The 26,563-nt window shown below is 54.0% G+C and overlaps 1 protein-coding gene across 1 annotated transcript in view; it reads right to left on the bottom strand.

The window, feature by feature from the left end:
• Positions 1 to 26,563, bottom strand: part of CNGB1 (cyclic nucleotide gated channel subunit beta 1) — a 46,665-nt gene that overhangs the window by 8,919 nt on the left and 11,183 nt on the right. The window contains exons 12-28 of the mRNA XM_087827419.1: positions 25,112 to 25,259; positions 24,240 to 24,293; positions 20,091 to 20,178; positions 19,482 to 19,509; positions 14,897 to 15,059; positions 12,588 to 12,695; positions 11,035 to 11,192; positions 9,799 to 9,954; positions 8,620 to 8,828; positions 7,297 to 7,347; positions 6,952 to 7,038; positions 6,542 to 6,606; positions 5,672 to 5,794; positions 2,335 to 2,476; positions 1,488 to 1,647; positions 696 to 793; positions 519 to 602 (exon numbers count right to left, since the gene is read on the bottom strand). Of these exons, the coding sequence (XP_087683545.1) occupies positions 519 to 602; positions 696 to 793; positions 1,488 to 1,647; positions 2,335 to 2,476; positions 5,672 to 5,794; positions 6,542 to 6,606; positions 6,952 to 7,038; positions 7,297 to 7,347; positions 8,620 to 8,828; positions 9,799 to 9,954; positions 11,035 to 11,192; positions 12,588 to 12,695; positions 14,897 to 15,059; positions 19,482 to 19,509; positions 20,091 to 20,178; positions 24,240 to 24,293; positions 25,112 to 25,259 (1,922 nt within the window). The remainder of the gene's footprint in view (positions 1 to 518; positions 603 to 695; positions 794 to 1,487; positions 1,648 to 2,334; positions 2,477 to 5,671; positions 5,795 to 6,541; positions 6,607 to 6,951; positions 7,039 to 7,296; positions 7,348 to 8,619; positions 8,829 to 9,798; positions 9,955 to 11,034; positions 11,193 to 12,587; positions 12,696 to 14,896; positions 15,060 to 19,481; positions 19,510 to 20,090; positions 20,179 to 24,239; positions 24,294 to 25,111; positions 25,260 to 26,563) is intronic.

The raw sequence follows: 26,563 nt of genomic DNA, 5'->3' as shown, positions 1-26,563 counted from the left end.
GACTCTTGCTATTTGGAAAAGTGGGGCTCAGTCAGTGCTAGCAGATGTCCTGTTTTCAGCCAGAAATATGCATTTTTATGTAAAACCTTTCATTTTTAAGGTTGGGGACTAATGTAGCCTTTTTTCCCCTTCTCTTTCCTTATTTCCCCTACAGCAGGACCAAGACCCTGGAATCAGCTCCATCTGCACAGGTAAGGCCCTGCCCCTCTTTCCTTTTCTGTAAGTGGGTTCCTCTTCCCAGCCCCCATGGTCCCATGTCCAGGGAGCAGAGCCTGAGACACACCTGAGCTCCATGCCCGGACCTGGACAAAGCCTCCCGTGCCAGGCAACCCAAGCCCTGCAGCCGGCTGGCCAGCTCATGGAGCTCCGGCCACTCTTCTCTGTCCCCTCCAACCCCACTCTCCCTGCACCCTCAGACCTCCCTGAGCCCTCACAGCCACCCCTCCAGCCCCGCTCTCAACAGCCACGGGGGCAATAAATTCCAGCCGGCGGCACTGCGGCTGCCTCGGGCCCCTCACCTTCTTGCACACGTAGTCATTGGGCAGGTAGACAACAGAGCGCAGCCGCTTCAGCATGTCGAAGATCATTTGCCGGTCACAGCCCTGTCCCGGGGAGGAGCAGAAAGGAGGCCCGGCTTAGAAGGCATGGGCTCGGGGCCTCCCAGAGCCCGGAGGGTGAGGGTCTTGTGTGGGTACCTGGAAGAGCGCCACTTTGCTGACAATGTCGTAGTTCACGTCGATGGCCAAGTCCAGCCGCATCTTGTCTGGAAGCTGCACCATCAGCTCCGATTCGTCTGCAAACGAGACCATAGCAACAGTCAGAGGCCCAGCCAGGCTCCTCCCCAAGATGTGGGCTGAGTCTACACTGCACCTGGCCCCAGTCACACCACTTCTCTGCCGCCAGAACCACCGTAGACTGGAGAGTGCCCTCTCACTTTGCAGATGTCGCTCCCTTGTGTACACTATTCTGCTTAATTCCTACTCATTCTTCAGGAATCAGCACTAATGTCACCTCCTCCAGGAAGCCTTCCCTTGATACCTCCCCAGCTATGATGTCAGCAGTCCCTGTGCTGTGGCACCTATCACACCCTGTATTGCAATTGTTTGTTCATGATCTGTCCTTCCTCCTCACACTGTTACAACAACATTAGTAAGAATTCACGTGCTTGGAGCGAGCACTGTTTTGAAAGAGTGCTTCACAAAGATGTTTTCATTCACTCCTCCCAGCAACCCAAAAAGTACCAGGACTATAATCCCCACTTCACAGATGAGGAAGGGGTGACTCAGGGAGCTGTGACCTGCCCATGGCCACACAGCCCAGGGGGATAGACTTGGGTCCCAGCTCAGGGCACCTCACAGGCCTCCCTAGATCCCTCTCATGTAAGTGTCAGGACACAGCCAAGAGAGGTCACAGGGCTCCTGCCTCAGCTTCAGAGACACCGGATGAAGGCAGGGCCGGGAGGGCAGGGGCCCCAACAGGAGTCTTACCCAGCATGCCTTGGGAGTGCCAGGTGTACTCGTACCAGGTCTTGACGCGGTTCTGCACCGACCTGGGGATCTTGTAGAAGTTCATGTACTTCACAGTACTGTCCATGCAGCTGCGATAGTAGGTCTGCCCCGCCGTGGCGGCCCCCACCACATCTCTCATCTGGGGGCAAGGGAGGGGGCAAGGAAGCCGCTGGGTCAGAGTGGGGCCATTCCGTGGGCTTTGGGGACATGTGTCATGGGTGCATCTACTTCACACAGACCAAGGGTGCATGCTTGAGGCAGCTGGGGGATGAGAGAGAGGGAGGCCCATGTCCACACACAGAAAAGGTTCTGGACATGGGTGGCAGGGGAGGGGGGAGGGGCTGCTGGCCCCTTGGTGGTCTCGGGTCCCTGGGGCCACACAAGGAGGGAATGCCTCACTGGATTGGGCTGATCCTGGCACAACAGAGCCCCTTGGTGCCAGGGGCCACTTGGACCCCACACTTCAGGAAATATGCCCCATATAATGCTCCTCAGGGCGGGGAGTTACCCCCAAAGGTAACTCTGAGGACCGCTGATTGTCACCTCCTGCACTGACTAGAACATGAGACATGCCCCCAGCACATCCTTGGCCCAAATCCTCAGCCCAGCTCTCCCGGCTATCCCAAAGGAAGTGACATTTCAGATGGAAGCCACCTCACAGAGGGAATGGCCCCCTGAGCTCCAGCCTCCAGATTCTAGTTCAGGGCTCTTTCCCAGGCTTAGTCTAAAAGGCACAGGCACAGATGGGGACAATTCTGTCTGCAGCAGGAGGGAGAGGGGCCCTGCAGGCAGGTGGGTGGGAAGCCAGACTAAGTGAGCCAGCTACCTGTCCGATCATCACGGAGAAAGCAAAGACACCGGTGAAATAGTTCAGCAGCTGGAAGACAATCTCGAACAGCGTCTTGGGGTCGGGCAGCCCACCAATGGTGATGAGGGTCTTCACAGCCCAGTAGTAACAGCGAATGTAACTAGAGGGAGGAGAGGAAGGGAAGCTCAGTCATCACAGGCCCCACTCTGCCACCCTGGGTGGCCTGGCTCTGACAGATATGCATGTGCAAGGAAAAAACCCTTTATAGCTTAGAAATGCGAGAAAGACAACCCCCATGCCCGCAGAGCTCTCTGCAGTCTGTGGGGCATGCTTGCAGATGCTGGCTGGTTTGCTGTGGCTCAGCCCCAACCCTGCAGAGATATGTGCTCATCCCCATCTACAGATGTGGAAACTGAGGCTCCAGGAGATTGCTAGGAAGAGTGGGCAGGAGGACAGACCAGGGCCTTTCGACTCCGGATGTCTGGGCTCCCTCCACTTCCCTCAATATTCTGTTCATTTCCAGTCTTCCCTTTGCTATCTTATCATGTTGGTTCATGGAAAGCAAGAGCCCCATCACAGTGGGAATATATCTCGAGGACCACATTTCTGACCCTCTCCCTTGCCCACCCATTTTCCAGGTAGTAAAACTGAGCCCCCCTCCCCAAGGGAATATCCATGGTCACCAACTCTCAAGTTCCAGAGCTGGGATTAGAACCCAGGGTGTCATCTGCTTCTCTGATCTGTTGCCCCATCATCAGTAACCCTGTGACACATGCACGTGGACCACTGGGAAGAGAAATGTGAGTGATGGGCCCTGAGCTTGTCTTATTATCACAAAGCAGCAAGAGTCCCTCATATGCCTGCCCACACCTTCGGACTGTGCCCTCCCAGGGGTCACCGGGCAATCCCAGCCGGCTTTCCTGTGCCTTCCTTTCCTCCCACCAGGGCACACAGGAGCCATCCAGAGCCTGCCCTGGCTCCAGTGTCCTGATACACCCTGCGTCCAGGGTCCCTGCTCAGCTCTCCCAAATCTAGAACATCTCCTGGCTGCAAATCATCCCGTCAGAGAATGACCGCAAATCGGTCCTCCCCTGGGCACCATGCACCAGCTTTTTATGCAGTGTTGTAGTCGCAGCATGGGCTCTGGAGCCAGACTGTCTGGGTGCAAACCCAGCTCTGCCACCTTCTAGCTGCATAACCTGGACAAATGACTCAACTTCACCAAGCCTCTCCTAAAGTGGGCATAGCAGTAGAAACCCCCCTTCACAGGTGATCATGAGGACAAAAGGAGGTGCTAGAAGAACACCTGGCCCAGGGTGGGCTCTCAGTAAATGTCAGCTATCAGAGCCTTCACTGTGGCTGGTATCTGCCATGTGCCTGCAGCGATCACAAGACGCTCACCATCTAGTGGGGACAGGCAAGCAAACATGTAATGAATGGGGGGGAGGGGGGAGGGGGGAGAACAGAGATTGTTGGGAATTGTAGGTGAGGGGTCTCTGTCTCTGACTAGCTGGAGGCCTGGGGCAGGGCCTTGGGCCACCTCCTTGCCACCTGGCGCATGGAAATCTCAGGACAGCCCAGGCCTGCCGTTAAGCCCCCTGTCATACCAGATCTGGCCACCAGAGGGTGCCTGAAACAGCCTTTAGCAGGACTGAGCCGGATGCCGCCTGGGAGCTGCTGGGCCAACAGGAGGAAAACAGGAGTGATGTCCACAAACATCAGACTTTCCCCGCAACCCTTCCTGGTTGGAGGAACCTTCCACTGGCATGGCACAGCTTAGGGACCTCCCTGAAGTCCTTGTCTTTCATGCTCCTGGGTCTGGGGACCCTGCATGCCCGAGACTGGGCAGCACAGGATGAAGGACCCAGCTATGTAGGAACGTGGGTCCTTAAGCCCTGGCCCGTAGCAGACACTGAACAAATGGTCACTGTTTTTAAATTATTATTATTTTCCGTGGTATTGGACTTCTAGAGGAATCCTCCTTCACTACTTGTGCTTTGGGCATATATCAGGGTTCCCTGTAGGATTTCATTTGGAAAAGAGTAGTGTTGCCAAGAAAGGATACCCCTCCACTGATGAGCATCGATAGCTCCGGAGGGCCCTGAAGAAGGAAGCCCCAGACAGGACATCTGTCCCCTGTGTTCCCCTCCCTGCTGGCCACCCTTCCCCGTGACTGTGAAGGGTGTGCCAGCACCAGCCCCAGGACACGGGCTCTTAGCTTGTTGGGACACAGACTCCTTTGAGAATCTCAGGGAAGACAGGAGCTTCTCCTTAGAAAAGCCGGTGTGTCCCGCACATCTCAGTTGCACTTGTGTTTCAAGTGCTCAGTAGTGCATGTGGCCAGTGGCTACAGTACTGGACAGTGAAGGTCGAGAAGGTGAGGTTGGAACTGCTCCAGTGGAGGGGCTGCTTGGAAACCTGGCCCCGCCCACCTTCCCAGGTAATTTCACACACACCCCTTCAGGGACAAAAGACACACTCAGCCCCCTAATTCCATTTTTCTGCAACTCCGCACCTTCCTTCGTGTTGCTCCCTCCCCCCAGGGGTTCTCTGCCCCTTCTTTCCACCTGCCAAGGCCAAGGTCCAATGTAACCTTTCAGAATTGACCATCCCATGCCACCTCCACAGCACCGGGCAGATGGTGCAACATTCACGACTCTGTAGCAACTCCACCTGGTTTCAAATCCCAGCTCTCAGGCTTAGGAACAATGTGACCCTGGGAAGTCACTGCACATCTGGTACCTCATCTGTAAAATGGGAGTGATGAGGTACCTCTCTATGTGATTGTTTCTAAAGAGAATTAAGTGAGTGACTATGTTAGGTGCCTAGAACAGGGCTGGTGCATTATAACTGTTCGTCAGTGCTGGTTGCTATAATAATTATAATAATAATTATTATCATTGCCATCACCATCATCATCATCTTAATTTGAGCATGGCCCACAGTGTATGGCAGCTCTCTGGATGGGCAAGTAGGTTTTGCCTTGTTGGCCAGCTCCTGCATGGCCAGTGGCACCCAGGAGCTGGGGTGAGGTTCCCCTGGCCTCCTCCCTAGCAGTGCCCTTAGGGTGGATGGGTATGCACACATGTGGTAGATCTGCCAACTCTCCTAGATGCTGGGATGCTGGAAGGATCTTTCTAGCAGGTCTTATTTATGTCTATGCCTCCTTCACCCCCCCACTCCACCCCCCGGTGCTCAGGAGATGTTAGCTTAGTGAGTATTTGGAGATATTCCTCCAGCCTCATGTGGGAGGTTCCTTGCGATGGAGGAAGCCTCGGCAACATGCAGGAATGGGCCTTCTTTATGGGAGTACTCATGCTCACAGTATGGCCGCAAAAGGAAGGCTGTGGCTCACCTGTTTCCCACGCCATCATAAACCCAGTGAGTGGAGCCGATGCCCTGATAGGCTGACGCCCAGTAATACAGACACGAGTTCAAATGCAAACTGTAGAGCAAGTAGGCGGTGGTCCTGATAACCCTGCCGAAGGAGAAGCATGAACACAGCAGCAGAAAGGGTGGCCGTGACATCTCACCCAGGGGAGGGGACGTAGGAAACAAGCCAGTCCTCACCTCTCCTGAAGCCCACCCCCCGGATGCCCCTGCTGGAGCTGCATGGCCTTGCCCAGCTGCCTGGGTGGACACTGGCCAATGGGATCAGCACTGGCTGGACCGAGCCAACCGGATGTTCTTTTGAGACCGTGCTGGTGAGGGATGGTGGCGTGTGAACAGCGTTGTCAAGACCAGGGTCTGGAATTGGCACAGTGACGTGTGCATACAGTCCTAGGCAGCGCATCCATGGGGAGGGGCAGAGAAGGGGCAGATGCGTGCAGAAGTGTCAAACCACGGGAGAGGTGGAGGGGAGCCTTGTCCCCGAGCATGGCCTGGCTGGTAGATGCCCAACCTCGGACATCTACCAGGTGGTCCACTGTGTCCTGACCACTGGTCCCCCTGTGTTTGAGCGGTCGGGGCGGGGACTTCAGTTCCCAGAGCTGAGACCAAAATGAGGCTCGGCTCCCTGGAAATATGGGGGTGAGCCATGCGTGTCAACCTACGTGTGCCCTCCTTACAATTAGGGGAAATGGGTCATTCCTGGTTCTCTAAAAAACAAACATCCCTCGGAGGAGGGCCAGGAAGAGGCCCGGCTTCCGGTGGCGGTGAGGCCTGCAGGGCCAGGGGAAGCGGTGTGGTGGGGAAGGCTGTGTGTGTGTGTGTGTAGGGGTCTCACCTGTAAACATAGGCTTTGCTGAGGATGGATTCCAGGCGGCTGTTAAACTCAAAGAAGGCCAGATACTGAGAGGAAAAGCAAGGCATCAGGGCGGCCCGCTGTCCATGGGCTGATACCTCACCCTCACCCTTTAACCCATTCCCCAGTGGTGCCAGCACTGGGCTCTTTCTGGAACGCCCGGCAGGAGGGGGCTGGAGAAGGGCCAGTCAATATCAGAGGTCCTCAGCTCTCAGAGCGGCCAGGGCCAGAGACTCCAGTTACTAATCCAATGGAAACCACACTGCCTTTCCTCGGGGGACACCCCTCACTGCCACCTCCCACTCTCCAGTTCTGCTCAGGGCAGACATTGAGATGCCAGCACCAGTGCCAATGCAGGTGAAAGCCTTGGATGGGGAAGCCACTGGTCTTACCTTCAGACAGCGGGGCAAACGCAGGAGGGGATTCACGCCGAATTTCAAGTAGAGAAAGTCCAAGGGCAGTAGGCAGAGCATGTCCATCTGAAATCCCAGCGGGACAGCACAGTGTGTACCCCCTCATCGTGTGATGGGGCCTCTACCTTCAATGGACAGCTGAGCTCAGAATGCCCCAGGAGGGCCTAAAGGTAGAGCAGAAGGCATCCCACCCACAGGCCTCTGTCTGACTGCCCCCCACCTATGCCAGCCCGGGGAACCACATCAGGCCGGCCCAGAGTGCCCAGGGCCCCCTGAGACACCACCTTCTGAGACCCCACGGACACTTGCATCCCTGGCACACACCTTAAAGCGAGGAGACTTCAGGTAGTTATTGCGCATCTCTTTTTTGTCCGTCTGGAAGAAAATGGAATAATGACAGTGAAATGGCCTGAGAGCTTGTTCCCTGATCTCAGGGGAGTAACAATGGAAATCCTGAAAGACCCTCCACCTTCCTATCAGAGTTGCAGCCCCTGGATGAGCAGGAGCCGGAATGGAGCAGCTGAGCTCAGGTGAAAGCCTCCAGATATACAGGTGGGGAGGTGAAGCCCTCAGCGCCCCCCCCCCCCCAGCTGGGAGGGAGCTGTCCCAGGTCACCCAGCTAGACTCTGACTTCTAGGATGGAAGGCAAGGCTCCTGCACTCATTTTCTCAGCACCTTGGCCCTACCTGGACCATTTACAACCTCACTGACTAAGGAGTCAGCAATGACTCTGATCAGACCAGAAAAGGGGTTGCCCAGGGAGAACTTTTTGTTTTAGAAGCACAACCTCAACTTGTCTGCACACAGAGGAGCAGTTGCTGCCAGTGTGGAATTTTGAAGTCACCTGCACAGAGACCCAGGGACCCTGCCCCCTGCTTCTGCCAAATCACAATCAGGATTTCAGTGCTCTCCCTGGTGAGGGATCCCTGCACCACCAGAGCACAGGGTCTCACATTGGTTCAAGTAGCGTGCTCTCTGCAGGACCCCCAGCAGATACCTGTGCTGAGCACTCTGCCTACATCACCTCAGTCAGTCCTCACAGCAATGCTGTGAGGTGGGAACAGTACTATCCCCACTGTACAGGTGAGGAAACTGAGGCTCAGAGAGGTGATACAGCTGGTTGTGGCAGAGCCGGGATTTGGACCAGGTCCACCTGCACTAACAGCCATTCTCTGGGCCGCTTCTCCATCTCAAATGCTGTCAGGTGGTCCAGGAACTGTTTCAGCCATGAGCAATATTTGATTCTGTAATTTGAATGTATTAAAGGTGTATTGAGCCAGGCCGGGCATGGCTTAGCAGTTGAGCATTGACCTAGGATCCAGGAGACCGCTGTTCGATTCCCGGTCAGGGCACATGCCCCGGTTGGGGGCACAATCCCCAGTTGGGGGCGTGCGGGAGGCAGCCGATCAATGACTCTCTCTTCATTGATGTTTCTATCTCTCTCTCTCTCCCTCTCCCTTCCTCTCTCTGAAATCAATAAAGATACATATTTTTTTAAAAAGATGTATTGAGCTACAGAGGCAGGCGTTCCCGAGATCCCCTTGTTGGTTTATCCTGTTGTCTGCGGAGGCATCGGGGGTCAGTGCCCAGAAGGCTCTGGCTACAGAGTCTGCCCCCAGCCACCCACCCCACCTGCCTGTGACTCACAATGATGTCTCCTCCCTTGACAAACTGCAGGCGCATCTGGAACACGGTGATGTCCAGGACATAGATGAAGTCGCACAGGTAATCCATCAGCAGCCAGAGGTGGATGTTGTCGGGCGTCTGGTAGGGGAAGGCCCAGCGCACAGGGATCAGCCAGCAGTTCCAGTTCCAGGCCAGCACCACGAAGAACAGCCACAGGATGTACATCAGGTCTGTGGGGGAGAGGGGCCGGGACGGCTGGAACCTCAGCCAGGAGGGGCTCCTCACCAAGGGGTCCAGTGGGGCTTTCTTTCTCCCACATTCTGAGCTTTCCTGTAAGCACTATGTAGATGTGACACTTCTGTACCTTGTAGGGGGTCCAACTATCTTTGAATTAAACATAAAGGTCTTAATAAATCAAGTATTCGCAGGAGGGGACATGGGGGCGCTATTGGACAGTAGACAGTCAACTAGAAAACACTTTGCTTTCATTCTTGTTGAAAGTTTTCCAAAAATTTATTTCCTGCCTCAGTAAATATATAATAATAAATAATGTGTAGAAGATGGACAGATGGATACACAGACACGTGGGTGGGTGGGTGGGTGGGTGGGTGGATGGATGGATGTCACAGGTCACCCGGTCATTTTAGAGGCCCAGTGGACACCAGTGTCCCCCAAATGATTACTTATTTGACCTTGGGAAAGTCCTGTGGTATCCTGCCCTCCTCAGAGAAGTCACAAGAGGAGAGGTCAGATAAGAAAGGCAGGGGGACTCTTTGCAAACTGTAAAGAGCTGCGCACATATGAAGGGTTGTTATTCCTGAGGAATATAAAAGGGAAGTAAGAAAGAATTCGTTTTGGATGTTGGAAGAACTCCTTCCCTTTCCTGCTCAGAGCAGCAGCTCCAGAAGGGAGCCAGCAAGAGCAGGGCAGACTTAGCCTGGAGTCAGCAGTATGTCTGCCACTAACTAGCTGTGTGTTTAGGCCAGTTAACGACTCTGTGCCTTCGTTTCCTTGTCTGTGAGATGGGTGTGATCTTGTGTTCCTATTCCAGGGATATTTTTGTTTGTTTGTTCTTGGGTCACAAACCTTGGATGTCCATGACCTCCCAGCCCACCTCTGGCACACCCCTCCGTTCCCCTCCCACTCTCCTGTCCTCTTATGTTATGTGGCAGCAATGCCCATGGCCCACCCAGGACTCACTGGTCAGTGGGTCAATGCTCTGGGGAAACTCGTACTTCTTCCAGGGGCGGCGTTTGAACTTGCAGCAGAGCATGTCACAGTAGTGCTCCTCCTCCACCTGCACCGCCTCATCTGGCTTCGTGTCAGGGGCTGGCTCTGGGGCTTTCTTGGCTGGAGCTATGGGATGACACTGGTGAGTGCCTGACCCAGCCCTGAGGCTCAGGTAGAGGATTCAGAGAGAAGGCTCCCAACTGCAGGCCCTGGAACTGGAGCTGAGACCTTGGCACCATCCCACAGCCTGCTACAAGTTCTGTGTGCAGACACCAGGGCAAACCCCCCAGCTCCCCCATCACAGTGACCTGAGCACCTGTCCAGAAACTCTTACCGGCTGCCAATCTGAAACTGCCCCAAATGAGGTGTTTCTGGGCAAGCTGGGAGTTTTAGTTGAGTATCTGTTTGTGTGTCTGCACTTGGGCCCCTCTGGCTCCCTCCGCAGGGCCGGGAGCATCTTGTACCAAGGACTTCCACCACCCAGGGTCAGAAATTAGGGCAACGATGCTCTAGGTTTGTCAGAGCAGGAATCTCAGCTCCTTCATCTCTAAAACAAGATACCAAATGGGATCACAGCCTTCCTGCACATCAATGGCAGTATTGGTGACCTAGAGATTGGCTCCTATAGGTTAAATACAGCTATGTTTCTGACTTTAGGATTGTGAAGGCAGGCTCTGCTAGGTTCATTGTTGGCACCCGGAGTTCTAAGGCACGGTCCTCCTTTGGAAAGACCTAGAAACCCCTCCCCCGCCTCCAACAACAAAGCACATTCCTTATTTCCTCTTGGCACCCTGAAAGCAGAAAACGTTCAGGTAGCCCCATACGAATATTACTAATGAGGCATCTGAAAAATGAGACCGTCTAGTTCCACAGTGGGTTATGGATACCATCTGAGTGTAAGACCATGTGATACGTCCCAGGGTAGACCAGCTGCCTACCGGTGGGGAAAAGACAGAAGGGTCAATGAGTGTATTTGCCCTGTTGGACTGGGAGCCAAGTACAACTGGGTCACTGACCTTCTTCCCTTCCTTGGGCATATAGCTAAGCCTGTTCATACAGGAGCCAAAAATCCAGACAGTGAGGATCTGAGCTTCTTTCAAACACTCTAATCATTTTGGGGGGCCACTCTCACCATGAATTGACAGGGGGCTTTAGCGGTCCCACCTTACCCCTGGCAGGATGGACCATCCCCAGCTTGGGACTCACAGGGCTTGGGGCTCTCCTCATCGGACGTGACGTCTGGGTCGATGAGCTTCTCCTTCACCTTCTCCGTGCGCTCCTTGAAGAGCTTCACCAGCTCCTGGAGCCGCTCGTTGATGATGGCGCTGTTCTGGCTGGCTGTGGAGGACGAGCGGTCCTGGCCGCTGCGGAAACACCACGAAGCCGAGCGGGCTGAGTGGGGAGGGACCGCTGTGCCCCGGGCAAGGGCTGAATCCCACCTGGCCTTGGGACATCAGAAATATCAGACCCACTTTTATATCTCTAAGCAGCAAACTTAGCCTGGGAATAACGCCCCGGGGGCCAGCTTTCAGAAAATGTACCACACGGGCTCTGACTCAGATGGACAGTTCTGAAAAAACTTTGGCTCCACTGTGATTTAGAGGAAACTCAGTTCCGGGTTGTTAGTCCCAGTGTGGGGTTCACATGAGATACGTGAAGGGGGAGACAGGGCTAGTTAGTTAGGCCTCAGAAATAGCGGGTGGGGGAAAAACAGTGCAAATATGTTATACATTCTTTTAACTTACAAGAATTTAAACTAAACCTGGCCGGTGTGGCTCAGTGGTTGAGCATCCACCTATGAACCAAGAGATCACCAGTTCAATTCCTGGTCAGGGCACATGCCCGGGTTGCAGGCTCGATCCCCAGTAGGGGGTGTGCAGGAGGCAGCCAATCGATGATGTTTCTCCCTCATGGTTGTTTCTATCTATCCCTCTCCCTCCCTCTCTCTAAAAATCAATAAAATATATATAAAAAGAATTTAAACTAAGAACGCACAGCAAGAGAGACAAAATAAGTGAATAAATTCCACAAGTTATGGATAAAAAAAAAGGCTGAAAGAAAGGCCGATGTCTCCTGTGGCCACTCCAGGAGTTGTGTCTGGGAGTGGGATGGGGATCCCAGGCCAGAGCCCTGGGAGGGGACTCACCATCAACCAGGTTAATTCTACAGGAAAACATCTCCCACTGGCCCCACCCTTGGGTTAGTTAAATGTCAAAGGCACAGTCCTAATGCCTTCACGGTGGCCTCTCAGCATTGTCCTACAGACCAGCCACATCCAAATCACCCGGGAGCTTGTGAAGATGGATTCCCTGAGGCCCACTGTCTGAGGTCCTGATCCAGCAGATCTGGGTGGGGCATGGGAATTTGTATTTTTAACAAGCTCCTGGGATTGGGATCCTCCTGGTCCTCCTTCTCCCATCTGTCCCTTTCAGGGGTTCAGTGTCAGGAGCCAACATCTACCTGTGGCTCCCCTCAGCCTCTCCTTTACCACAGAGACACCTCCCTCTCTGAGCACTGCTGGCCGTGGACACAGCTGGACCGAGTCCGAGCCCACTCTTCAGACTTTGCAGAACTCCCAGGCCAGCCAGAAGCAGCCTGGGCAGGAGACCCAGCCCCGTCTCTCTTCTTGGAAGTCTGCCTGTGGTGAAGGGCTCTAAAAACATCCATGGTTCTCCCCCACACACACTCACCTCCTCTTGCCCACACATCCCCACCCAGCCTTCTGAGTCTCTGAGACCCTAGATGTGGCCCCTACTCACTCGGTGCCCTGTGGGACGGGGGTGTCTGACCAGGCAACAACGGGGGTCTCAGCAGGTGACAGCACCTTGAGCTCTTCGACTTCGTCATCTTGGGAAGGCAGCCTCTTCCTGCAGAGACACAGATGAAAGAGGCCTTCAGCGGGGGCAAGGGCCTCAGGGGAAGTGAGCCGACTTGGACCCTTGCAGATCACCCAGAGGCAAATCTTGGGTGGGGGTGGGGCAGGAGATGATGCTGCCAAAGGGTCCTGACTTGCCTGCAGGGGGACAGAAAGGGAGAAGAGAGCAGCTGTTCTCTGGACCTCAGTCTCCACATCTGTTCAGTGGCTGAGCATAAAGTTAACAGCACTGACTTGGTCTCAGGCAAACCTGAGTTTCCATTCAGCCCTGCCTCTTACCTGTGTGTGACCTTGGCAAGTTACTTAAACTCTCTGAGCCACCTCAGTTGCCCCTTCTGTAAAACAGAACTAAATCTACCCCACTCAATGAGATACTTATCTCTCAGTTGGGCTTCAGCATAAGCATCCCTCTCCCTTCCCCATCCCAGCCTAAAGTCGCTGCCTGCCCCAGCTCCCACCCCATTCTCATTCACACCACCCTCCCAGCTGCCGTGAAGGCCTGAGGCCTCCCATTCCATCTGCTCAAACCTCCTGGAAGCTCAGCCTCCCTCCCTTTGCAGATGTGCCCCAGCGGGAAAGGTTAAAGCCCATGAGCCATAGAGTCCAGTTTCTAGTTTACAGGGTGACCCAGGGCAGGCCCCTCCCTGCCTGGAGCTCCAGGTTCCCTATCTGAAGAATTAGGACTAAATGATCCCCTATCATTCAGGCAGAGGCTCCCAAGTTTCTCAGCCACGCCCTACTCAGCACTCTCTGGAACAGTCTTGTTTGTTTGATTACTGGTTCACTGTCTCTCCCAGTCCCTCTAGAATGTCAGCTCCACACGATCAGGCCCCTGTCGGTTTCTCCTTGGTGCATCCCCAGCACCTAGAGCAGAGCTTGATGCGTAAAGATATTCAATCAATGTTTGCAAATAAAAACTGAATGAATGAATGATAGGGCTAAGAGGAACCTCACAGGCCCAGCCCAAAAGCCGAAGGCAGGAGGCTTAGATTCTAGTCTCAAGTGACCTTAGTCCCTACCCTGCCCCAAAATATCTGCCCCAACCCAGACTACAATTTCCGTACCCTAAAAGGGAGGTAGATCAGATGTCTACAGCTATGGTGGCACCATTTCTTCTGCTATCTGTACTCTGTGCATAATTCAATGAATTAAATATAAGGACTGATGGAATTATGAGCTGTGTTCTAAGGCTGGGTAAGATTATGGCTCTTCTCCACATTAAATCTGAGAGCCCTCTCTTTTTCATACATAGCCATCTCCATTCTGACAGGCTCCTGACCTTAGCTGAGAAATTACTCAAGGGCTCATGGATGAGAGTAAGAATTAATCAAGAAAAAAAGAACCATCTCTCAATCCAGCCAGTGCAGGAGGAGCACTGGCAGCTCCCCTTCAGCTTAACTATAGCCATTCACAAAGCACTGGACTGCATTTCACAGTTTACTCACAGCTGTATGCAGGATCTCTCTCCATGAGCTGGCTCAGGTTGTCCCAAACCAGCCCTAACCACGAAGCCACAAATTTATCTCAAGAGGCATAGAAATGTGTGCAACCTTGACCGTGAATCTCACTCTTGAGAAAGGAGCCCGAGGACAGAGAGCAGAAGAGCAGAGAGTTCATAGCTCCATTGTGGACAGTGCCCAGTAAGGGGGATTGAAGTCCATTCTGGTACATGGAGCTGGAGGAATGTCACACGGCCATAATAAATGGATGTTAAGGAGACAGCTGAGAAAAATGTAAAGGGGATCATTAAATGAAATGTAATCCAATCATGCCTTTGATTAAAACCACGCAAAGGCTTGGGCCCATAAATTAGGAACAGAAGAGAAAACCGAAAATTAAAACAGCACATAGTGTGGTAGGATTACGGATGGTTATTTTTCCAGGGCTCTGTGGCATTGCCATTATATTACTTCCTAATAGAATGGGGGGTGGAATTCAGCCTTGTCACATTTTTACCCCCTTCCAACATGCAGTTGAGGGTATTTGGGACAGGGCTTCCCTGGAGAGCTCTTTCCAGAGCCCCACACTGGGAGCTAGGAGAACCAGGAAGGAACGGCACAATCCCAGTTCTAACACCGACGCGCTGAGCGACCTTGGGCCAGCTGCTTCCCCTCTCTGGCCTCAGTCTCCTCATCTGCTAAATGGACAGGGGCACAGTGCTGTAAAAAGCCTAAGAGAAGCATAAAAGGTGACCTGTGGGTCCCTGCAGCTGATCCTGGGACTGTGAGGGTGTCGGATTTGGCAGGAGAAGGCGGCAACAGCTCAGGCGAGGGGGGCTTGTCCTCCACGGTGTGGGGGTGGCTGTCAGCATTGGTATCTTCTACCCGCACTTCTGGGTGCTCTTCAGTGGCAGGCACTTGGGGAGAGGAAGGAGGGGACAGTCAGAGAGAGAGAAGCCAGGTCCCAGGAGCCTTGCTGTAATCCTTCAGGGAAACCACAGAAAGCAGGCTTGAAGTGGTCACGGCAGCCACCTCCCAATAGGGCCCACAGGGAACTCCACACAGGACGTGCAAGAACACAGAGCCCAGAGGCCCCCGAGGGCCACTCGGCCCCAGCCACCAGTCCAGGACCCACAGAAGAAGCCCTGATGTCACGGAAGCCAGGAGCTCCCTGACATGGCCTGGAGTCCAGGTCTCCAAAGCCCTGCCTGGTTTGCCCGGGCTGGGGAAGCATCGGGGACCTGGAGTTGGGGGAGGGTGCAATCAGCGTTCAGAGAAGGCATGGGGAGCCTGGGGAGGCGGGTCCTATGGCCTGGCCTAGCACAGTCTGGATCAGCTGCTTCCCTTCTCTGGCCTCAGTTTCCCCATCCCAAGGTAGAAGTGATGATGCCTTCCTAGGTCTGGGGGTAGGGGAAAGGCATGTGTGGGGAGAAGGCACCATGAGGAAAGCCGGCACTTTGCAGAGTTCGGTGGGAAGAGCCTAAGGAGTTCTCAAGACTTGGGGGCATTTGTTTTACTAGGCCCTAGACTCCCGGGAGAAGGGAATGAGCAAGAATCGAGACTTTGTTTTAAATTTAATAAGTTTTGCCAGACTAACAAGAGATGCCCAGGCTACAGGAAGCAGGAGAGAGCCAGAAGGGATCTTCCCGGCAGACCTTGGGAAGTGACCTGGAGGTGGGGTGGGGACAAGGGCAGCCTCTCTGAAAAGTGCTCAGGGCCCCAGCATGCCCCCCAAAGTGGCCCCAAGCAGCAGAAAGCCCCCTGGGCTCCCCATCCAGGAGTATGTCTCCAGGAGCCTGGGAGGGGGCAGGTGCTCCCCCACCCCTTGATTCAGACCCTGCAACCTCCGTAGCCCCAGGGGAGGAGTGAAACACCTAAGCCTGGTGTTTCACTTCACATCAGCTTGGCACAGTGGGAACGCAAATAGAAGTGATGTTAGTTTATATTATATTGATGTCTAGAACAAGAATAATATTATTAAGAATATAAGGGCCTGGCCTGTATGGTTCAGTGGTTGAACGTTGACCCGGCCAGGAACATGCCCAGGATGCAGGCTCCATGCCCAGTAGGGGGCGTGCAAGAGGCAGCTGATCAATGATTCTCTCTTATCCATGTTTCTCTCTATCCCTCTCCCTTCCTCTCTCTCTAAAATCAATTTAAAAACATATTTTTTAAAAAGTGCATCCATTGAAAGCAAACAGTAAGCAAATAAAAGCACAGTTGGTACAGACTAGAGTAAAAACCCAGCAGTGACACAGGGTGGAAGTCGGGGGACCCTTTGGAGTGAGTGGATTTAGGACTTGCCCAGAAGACTGAAGCCAGGCATCATCCCTTGTTGTGAGGATGACAGCTTGCCCTCTCACCCCACTCTGTGCCCACCCCAAGTTAGGAAAAGGCGAGAAGGACAAGAGTGGATCTCCTCTCATGAAATGTTCAGTGCTACCTGCTTCCTGTTCTCAGAGGCAACCTTGCCCAGTGTCATCCAAAAATAAATAAACCAAAAGGGAAAGTGGGCAGGTCTGGCTTGAGTTAAGGCAGAAAATGACAGGGGTTAGCCCAGAGGTGCCAGTATGTCCCTGAGAACTTTGTCATTAGGCAGCAAGTAGCAAGCCTGAAGGCCACCGAGGGGACCTTGTCACAATGAAACAGATCCAGGCAGGCCCGCCCTCTGCACTGGCCCCTGGGGATGCCTTTCCTCCTGCTCTGCCTGTCAGCACCTGGGGCCTCTCATTTCCTGAAATGGAATTTGCTGGACAGATATCAACAGTCCTCAGAAATTCCAGCTCCTAGCAAACTCTCAGGGTCAGAAGATTCTGTCTGAAATGCAGCTCTACGTTCCTCTCCTGTTCCATTTCCCTCCACTTACTCTCTTCTCCCACCCAGCTCCCTGCCCCAAGCCTCTTGGCCTAGAGAGCTGACTTGTTTATACTAGCGTGTAACTGACTGCTTATTGAAATAATGATGATCTGCAGAAAGCCATGTTTAACCCAAAGAAGTGAATTGCTAATTGTGGGATTTTAGGCACAGGAGAGAAGGGGACTAATACTCCTCAAGTCACCACAAAGCATGATGAAGACACTGCCCAGCAGAGGAAGAAGGACTGGTTTTCCATACCCTAGCCATGGCACCCATGCTGGGAAACAGCCCAAGCCATGCAGAAGCACACCTCACGGGCACGAGCATGCTGGGTGGTGAGATCACACTACCTAGGCGACGGACAGAGCTCCTGGTCTCCTTGGCGAAGCTGGAGTTGGACAAGGTCGTCCTCCGGGAGATGAGTACAGGGATGCGGGTCATTGGGGGACGGTAGCTGGGCACATTGGGGAGGTTCTCCACCAGGTTGGGGGGTGCAAGCCTGGGGGCCACCTGGCCAGGTGGCTGGTCCTGGACCAGGCGATTCAGCTCCATGCCCTGGCCTGGTTTAGCCATGGTGCTGGGGCCAGGGGGTCTCAGGCAGAGGAGGAACCCTGGGGACTGCAATGAGGAGCACAGAGTTGGGGGAGGCAGGGAGGTGGGGTTCCTCCCCACCAGCGCCAACACAGATCAGCCCGGTGCCCGCCTGCACCTGCAGCAACTGCTCTCAAAGTCTGGGGCATCACTCCTGTCCCCGGAACTCGATGTCAAATGCATCACCGCCTCATGTGGCTGGTCATCCCAACAGCTCTGAGGGACAGCCTGGAGTCCCCAATCCCTTGCATTCTCTCCATTAACCAACCACCGGTAGCATTTCCCACCTCAGACTCAAAACAGTCAGAATCAAAGCACCTGGAACTCCCCAGACCCCTTCAACTCACAGACTCAAGACAAACATTCTTAGCCTGATAGAATTTTCCATCCCAAAGAAAGAAACTCTGGAGCTCAATTCAGTCCACTCCCAAAAAAGAAGTAATTTTTCCTGGGGTCTGGGTTCCCAATTGGGCTGCACATCGAACCGCCTGGGGATGTTTGGAAATGTCTGAGGCCAGGCCATCCCAGGGATTTGAATCAATAGTCTGGGGTCTCTGGACAGCAGGATTTGCAATCTCCCCAGACAATTCCGACGTGCGGTCATATTTGAGAACCAGGGCTCAAGGTCATTGCAGGTGGGTCACCAGGGCTCCTGTCACCACACAGGTTCTGGTCCAGCGGAGCTGCGTGGGGCTGGGGGTCTGCATTTCCCACCAGCTCCCAGGTGATTACAAAGCTGTTGGTTTCTGGGTCCACACTTTTGAGAAGCGCAAATGACCATGCTTCAGGGTTTCCCGGAGTGTGGATCCCAGACCCCTGCGTTAGAATGCCCTGGGAGAGTGGCGGAGGCAGCCCCCGGGGCGCGTCTGCACCCACCCGGTGAGCCTGGTCTTACTCATCCATGTCGGGGCGGGCTTAGTAGGTTTCTTACAGATTTGTGTGGAAGTTGACAGAGAGCACAGACTAAAGATCAGGTGGGGAACAAGCTCGGGACACCAGGGTGAGGACACCTGACTCCAGTCCCATCTCAGTCACTGGCTGGCTGGGACACAAGCATCACGGTGACATTGTGGTCTCCTCCCTCAGTGCCGGGTGCCTTGGACACACTGTCGCCCCACTCTGCCCAACAACCCTATGAGGCAGGTACTAGTATTGTCCCAGCTTTCTTGATTAGGGAGCCACAGTTAAGTGAAGTCACAGAACTAGCTCTGAGTCACACAGAAAGGAAGAGGGAGGAGCCAGGAGTGACGCTCAAATCTGTGCTCCTGACCACCTGGCCAAACACTGCCCACACAGAGCCTCAGTTTTCTCATCTGTAAAGTGGTCTGTCTGCCACACAGGGCAATGGAGAGCCTGTGGCCTGAGCAACGTGGAGGCTTGTAAGGTCAGGGTACGGTGTCCAGACACCCTTGGTCCCCTAGACTTTGTCCCCGCAGTCCCCAGAGTCTCAGGATGGGAGGGGTGGGTAAATAATAGCAAAGCACAGGTGCCAGGTCCAGCCTGGAGACCATAGCAGCAAGAAAATGCTCCTAAGAGAGGTGGAATCTAGAGTGTGCCCTTAGCAGGCTCCGGTCCCAGTTTTCACTGTGATATGTTACGTTTGAGCCAAACCCCCGCTGGGTGGTAGCCCAGATAGCTGTGTTCCCAGTGAGGAGGGTGGCAGGTAGGGGGGAGGCTGGCTGGAAGCAGGGCTTCCCCAGGCCTGCTGAAGTCCTGGGGCCTCAGTACAGTCCCCCTCCAGGCACCATCCGGCTCTGATAATGTGGCCCCAAGGCTCAGAGGGTGGTTTTGCCTGAGGTTGGGGCAGGTGGAGGGATACAGGGATGGTGGAGATGGAGGGAGAGGAGGTGGGGGCCCTTGCATATTGTCTGCAATTCTCCACCCCACCACACACCTACCTGAGCTGGCAGCTGCGGCTTCCTCCTGCAAAAAATAAAGTGGAAACAGAAGCTGTGACCGCCAAGCCCCCTCCCCCTCCCAGCCCTGTCCAGCCCATCTTCTGGTCATCCAGGGAGGTGGCCTCCACCCTGTAGAGGGCAGTGCATACAGGAGCCCCAGGCCCCAACCCGACTTGTCACATATAAGGAGCCCTGTGCATGTGGGGACAAAGCAACTACAACAGCCACCACAGTCCTCTCCACCAGGCACTGTGCTTCACATTGTCCAGCTGTGTCCAGCACCCAGGGGAAGGGGGTTAGCCCCACTTCACAAAGGTGGCCACTGAGGCCCAGAGTGGGCTGGTGGCTTGTCCAGGGTCACACAGTCATGTGAAGACTGAAGCACAGGTTCAGCGTCTCCCAACCCACTGTCACCTTAAGGCCCCTCCTAACACCATCTGATACCAGCAGGACTTTGCGGTCCCACCACCCTCCTCCCCTCTGTCCATTGGCATCTCATAAGTCGAAAATCCCCTGTAAATGAGGTGGACAAGGTCCCGGCCCTTCCACCGAAGCCAGCCCAAGCCTCAGAGGGAGCTGGATGCCAGACCTGGTGCTCCATACCTGGCATGAGGCCCTCCGGGTGACTGTCCTGTCTACTCCACTCGGGTCCTGGCCGGCCTCTGCCACCAGACAGCTATCCAGCAGGACACTGAGACCCAGAGGGAAAGGAGGAAAGGGCTGCCGTTAGGGGCTGAGTGCCACCTCTGTGCCCGGAGCTGAGGTACAAAGATGCCCTAGAATAGGCCCCTGCCCTCGTGAGGCTCCCAGCACAGGGAGGGCCGCAGACCCATGTCCTGCTAGTGATCTCCCAGTCTAAGACACGTGTTGGAACAAGGGGCTGTGAAGGGCACAGCCACAAGTCTGCCTAGGAAGGAGGGCTTCCCAGAGGAGGCCTGTCAGCTGGACCTCAAGGATGATGAACTGACCATGAAGAATAGGCAGGGAAGTGTGTCCAGAAAGGAGGAACAGCATGTGCAAAGAAAAGCGTGGAGGATGGTTTGAGGAACTGTCCTCTGGGATGTGATCCAAAGGCACTGTATAGTGTTCAAAATATATGCCCAGCATCTCCCTTCTGAGAGTCTCCAGGCATCCTTGGTGATGCAGGTGGGTCAGGGAGTATGAGAAAAGTGAAGCCCAGAGAGGTGGACTGACCTGGCCAAAATCACACAGCAAATTGTCACACACCACACAAACCCTCAAACACAGGCCCTGTGCTTCTTCCCGCACATGAGGTCAGAACCACACTGCAACTACTGAAGCTCTGGGGTTCCTGGCCCAGGCAGCATATGCACATGAGTGACAGGAACCAGGGGTGAGGCTATAGGGAGCACCGAGGACTGCGGCAAATAGAGAACATGTGCCCACCTGAGCTGGCAACCTCACTCCACTTGGAATGGGGTCTCAGTGGCCAGATCATCAGATTTTCAAGAGAATTCTAAACTACATATTTTAAAGTGGAATCTCCTGATGCTTATAATTAAGCCAAATTAATATGCCTATATTAATATGTAGTTATTCAAAAGAACCTGCCTCTGGGCTAAAGTGGGGCTTTTGATGCCCATGTGTGACCTCTGCGTTAAAATGTGACTCAGAACAGGGCTAGTGTGGTTTCTGTAGTTAGAATTAGATCCTTCTTCCTAATGGCTCGCTCACCCCGCAGACCCATCAGCAAGGGGCTCGCCGAGGATGACGGCGGTGTCTGCCGCCCAGAAAACCTGGATTCACTGTTCTCGGTCCTCCTGAGGCTGGAAGGTTGGTGGGACACATGTTACTATTATATATTAAAACATTCTCTTCCATCTCAAGGTTTACTTTTTTTTTTTTTTTTTTGGTCTGATTTTAAAAGAAATTAAGACATCCTTGGGGGCCCCTAAAAGTATTGTGGGAACTATGCCCTCCTTGGTTCTCAGAGCACAGGAAAGTCACTTCCCATAGTCCAGTCAGAGGCTGCCCAGGGTCTTGACCATTCCAGAATCAGGCCAGGAAGTCAAGTGTGGCTGTGGGCAAGTCACCAGGAAGCCCTCAGGCTGCCTCGGTTTGCTCATCTGTCAAATGGGTAGGACTTGCCCAGCCTATACAACCCAACTTAGTTGGGTGAGCTCAGTGGGCCACTGAGAATCTCATGGAAAAAGTCAAAAAAGACTCCCCATGTCAGGGGTCACTCTCAATTCTCCATCTCTAACAACCGATCAGCAGCTTTCCTTGTCTGTGTCCCAAGCATTTGCTTTGGAGCCGGCCTGACCTGGAACAGAGGTCAGCTCTACACTCGCCAGCAGACACCCCTGTCTTGGAGCCTCAGCTCTCTCATCGGTGAAGTGGGATTAATAACAGATGCTGTAGCACGGTGTCTGGCACAGAGAACAAGTGCTAATTCAATGACAGCTGTTCTTAGGATCGCTCTTGTCATCAGTATTATTAATCCCAGAGGAGGCAGTGTTCTTCAGGGTTATGAATCACCCACGTGGACTAGGACCATTTTGCACAAACATCTCCAGCTACTGAGACGCCTCATCAGCTTTACTGTGGTCCTGTCAGCACCACCAGGGGCTGTTTGGGGATCTATGAACCTAAAGTCAGGTTTTCTTCTGGTGGGCAGTGTGCCCAGTGACTGCCAAGACCCCTCATTGCCTGGTCCAGAAACAGCAGGCAACCAACTTCTGGAAGGTTCCCAAATCCCAGGGAATTCCAAGTGGAGAGTCAGACAGATGGGCTGAGGTGGGCATCCCAGAGGAACTCCCCCACCCCCAGTCTCCAGGTGAAAGGGTTAAAGGTGCAAGGAGGAGCAGTGGCAGCCAGCCTGCCAGGGTTTCGCAGCCCACTCCTCCCCTAGGTCACCCAGCAAGCTGTGTCCCCAAATTAAGGTCCTTGCATTCTCTTTCTGAAGACTCTTCACCCGGCACCCCAACCCCAAAAGAAGGAGGGGATCCCTTAGGGAGAAGCAGCCACCTACTTGGGTCTCACTGTCTTTGCCGACAAGGACAACCATGGCGCAGGAGTTCAGCTGGGGGCGATGACATTCGTCCCAGGGCCCGAGGCAGCGAATGCAAATGGGGAATTTGAGCAGTCTAGCCAGCCCCGAGCCTGCAAGGCTGGCTCTGGAGCCAGTGCGACTCTGATGACGGATGAGCCACCAATTCTTCCTGCTTCTAATCAGATTGAGGGGATGTTTGGGGAACTCTGCAGAACCACCCCCAGGGAGGCCAGGTGGGGACCAAAAGGCTGGGGTTGCTAGGAAAAGCGGAGCTGTTGTGAGCAGAGACCTGGTCGCTAGGAGACCAACTGCCAGCATCATCAGTAACCCCTGTGCCTCCACAAAGCTGGCCAAGAGCATCCTTCCCCAGCCAGTGACAGCCCAGCCCTTTGCCCATGCAAAGTGCTCACAAACCTTCAATGGCTCCCCACTGCTCCAAGGAAATCAAGTTCAAGGCTTTTTACAATGTGGCCCCACCACCTCTGAAGGATCATCGCCCACTCCTTCCACAGCTACATTGTCACTGTTCCCCAGACACGTGGGCCTCTCTTGAGACAACACTTTCCCTCACTCCCTCCTCCCTCAAAACACTTTCCACTCTCCTGCCTTTCCCCTCACTGAGCCTCTTTCTCAGCACTTTCTGGCTCCTCCTCATCTCCCTGGCTTTCATCTGGCCTTTGGGCCTCTCTTCTGTCCACGCCACAGGCCTTCAATTCCACCTCCGCCCAGACTCCCGACCATCAGTCTCCAGTCCAACATCTCGCTCCCTTAACTGCAGGCGCAGGCGCCAGCTGCCTGCTCTTCACCTCCCTGCGTCTCCACCTCTGCATCCAGCCTTCCGTCCACCCCACATGCCTAAAAATCTCCCTCTTGGTGCTTTTTTCTTTAAGTGAAATCTGCTTGACATATGACATTGTGTGGGTGTAAGGTTGATTTGTTAATGTTAATATAAATGCTAAAACAACATTTATATATCGTGGTTGCCATTGTAGCGATAATTAGCACCTCTATCACATCCCCTAATTATGATTTCTTTATAGTGGTCGGAATAATTAAGATACAGCTTCTTAGCAAGTTTGATGATTCTTTCAGTGGTTTCTGATCTCCATTTCTTAACATTTATTGTAGCTGAACTCTTCTGTGTGTGTTAAGATCTTTGTGGATGTCGGGGAGAATCAGCCATTAAGCACACATGTGGATGTGCTGTGTGAATCCATGGCAGCCTCACTGGGCGGCAGAGACAATCGGGTGGGAGGAGGCTGGACCTCTGGGGAGGCTGTGAGGAGGAGGCAGCTCTGTGCCTTGGCTCTATTGACTACTGGGGAGAAATGGGAGGCCACTGCCTGTGTCCCTTCGGTCACCCATCCATGCGCTCAAACTACATTTATTTGGTAGCCACTGTACCAGACACTGTTCTAGACCCTGAGGACATGGCAGTGAACACAATAGACAAAAATCCGCACCCCATGGAGGTTGCATTCTAGCTTTTGTTTGCATGTATGTGTGGGGTGGGGTTGGGGGGTTGGGGGGTTGGGAGGGGTGGGTACTATAAGTCGCAGGCCATTATGAACACCAGGGGGGACCCTCAGCTTCCCCCAGCCTCTCTGGTCTGTGCCCAGTGGCACACAGCACAAAAGAAAGACAAGCAGCAGAGAGCACCCCACCCCAGTAGCCTGGGGCCCCTCCCTGTACCCCCACCTCCCTGGGCCACTCCTTAGCCAAAGGCAGAGGTGCCTTACTCAGGCTCTTCCTCCTCTTCATCTTCTTTCTCCTCTTGAATCCAGGGAAGCTCCCTGAAATCAGTCAGAGGCAAGGGGGGAGCCCCCCTGCAGGTGCACCCTGAGCCCACCTCCTGCCCCCATTTTCAGTAAGATGTCCTGCTACCCCTTGAGGCCAGACCTGAACCGCTCAATCGAGAATCAACCTGAGGACCCCCACCTGAGCAGCCCCAGGCTCTCTCTAGCAACAAGGCCCCGTCATGGTGTGAGAGGCCTGGCTCAGCCCCCACCATCCTGATGATGACCTGAGGTCAGCCCCTGAGCCACTCCGGGCCTCAGTTTCCCCGTCTGTGCAATGTAGATCATGGGCCCAAGGACTTGAGGCCTCCCGCAGATTCACTGACAGGCATGGGCAAGAGTGTCTGCTGCGGAATTATTTATAATAATAAATCTTTTGAATCGACCTAAATGTCCGTTGACAGTAGACAGGTGAAATAAATCCTGGCACACCCATATGATGGAATGTGATGCAGTCGTAAACTAAAGTGTGAACAGTCTCTATGTAATGAAGGCAGAAAGACCCCAAGATACACTGTTAAACGCATATAGCAAGATGCAGGCAGGTAGGTGTACACTATATGTTTTGTGCGGGGGGGGGGTAGGAATGGACAAAGAGGGGAGTCCACACTCACTCGTATGTGCTCAGATGGCCCCTGGTGGCACCGGAGAGCCTGGCAGCCTCAGGGCCAGTGGGAAAGGATGGGTGTCTGGGGGAGGGGAGGGAGGGGGAGGCGAGCTGGGTTCACTCTCTATGCCCCGTTAGGCCCTCGGGGCTCTGTACTGTGTGCCTGTTACCTTCCCGGTCATTGTTCAGGGCCTTCTCTGGCTCCCACCTGTGCATCCCTTCCACGGCCTCCTCCTCTCCTTCGTGAGCTGAAGCCACCGCCTCTGAGCCATCCGGAAGCTCGCCCTCCTCCCAGGGAGGGTCAGCCCCTTCTAGGACGAGATTGGGCTCCTCTTGCCCTCCGGGGAGGATGCTGACTGCAGGGGACACAGGGTGTTGGGGAGAGCGGGTTGGGGCTCTGAGTCCAGGGACCACACAGGGAGCGCTGGCCATCACCAGCCACGCACCAGCCCTCAGCCAAGCAGTGGACGCGCACCATTATCAGGGGGACCATTAGCAGCCAGATCAGCGCTAACGTGACGGGCTGAAGCCCATGATCACTCGCCCTGTCTCCTCCCATTGGTTTCCCTCTTTCTATCTCTTGAGACAGAACCTCCATTACAGTTAGTCTTTGTCTCTCCTTGGGGTCTCCTTCTTGGAGTTTGTCCAGAAGCAGAAACAACGCTTCTAACCACAGAATTGCAGGTGATGCCAAAAGACCCAGGCTCAAGGTCCACCTGCCACATCCAGGTGCAGGGTGCCTGGGATGTCCCGAGGGATACAGAGAGAGCTTACCCACTACCTGCGCTTGAGATGCCACCCCCCTGGTGACAGCATACTATACGCCCATAATCTCAGCACCTGTTTCTGGGAGTCTTTTTCTCCTTCCTGGACCTAAGGCTCCACCCTCCAACTTTCTCATGGAGGTGATCCCACCTCCAGAGAGGAATCTGCAATTTTCAAGTTCTCCATGTACCCAGGTCCCTGACAATGTGGGGCTGTGAGCTTGGCAGAAGTGGGTGCAGGGGAGACTCATCTGGAACCTATGCCCACCTCCAGGCAGGAGAAAGGAAGAAAGGGGGAGATTGCCTGGATACCAGGTGTTTCCAAAAAGCTCCAGGGGTCTAGGTGACCCTCAAGCCTCTCCTTCTTCCAGGCCTCTGCTCACTTCATTCCCTCTCCCAGGACTACCGTCCCCTCACCACCATTTGGAGACCTGAGGGGTCTCATACTCAGGGGCCCACCAGCCAGGCAGATGGTGTACATGGGAGAGGTGGTATGTCTAGTGTGGGCCTCTTACAGCCCAATCTTCCCAGTTTTCAAGAGAAGCCAGACTTCATAAGCCACCTGCTTTTTAAATGTTGGCAACTAATTCTAATTTTTTAAGACATTCTTAAAATATATTTTTATTGACTTCAGAGAGAGGAAGGGAGAGGGAGAGAGAGATAGAAACATCAATGATGAGAGAGAGTCACTGATCAGCTGTCTCCTGCATGCCCCCTACTGGGGATCGAGCCCACAATCCAGGCACGAGCCCTGACTGGGAATTGAACCGTGACCTCCTGGTTCATCGAAGCTCAACCACTGAGCAACACAGGCCGGGCCTAATTCTAATTTTTAAAATCACTCCTTGCCCCAAACACAGACATCTGTGGGCCAACTGGACCCAGAGCAACCAGCA

Source organism: Miniopterus natalensis, chromosome 18 (genome assembly GCF_054644295.1).
Source record: "Miniopterus natalensis isolate mMinNat1 chromosome 18, mMinNat1.hap1, whole genome shotgun sequence".
NCBI classification, from domain to species: domain Eukaryota; kingdom Metazoa; phylum Chordata; class Mammalia; order Chiroptera; family Miniopteridae; genus Miniopterus; species Miniopterus natalensis.
The sequence above is the reverse complement of the archived record's forward strand: the minus strand, read 5'-3'. Positions and strand labels throughout refer to the sequence as shown.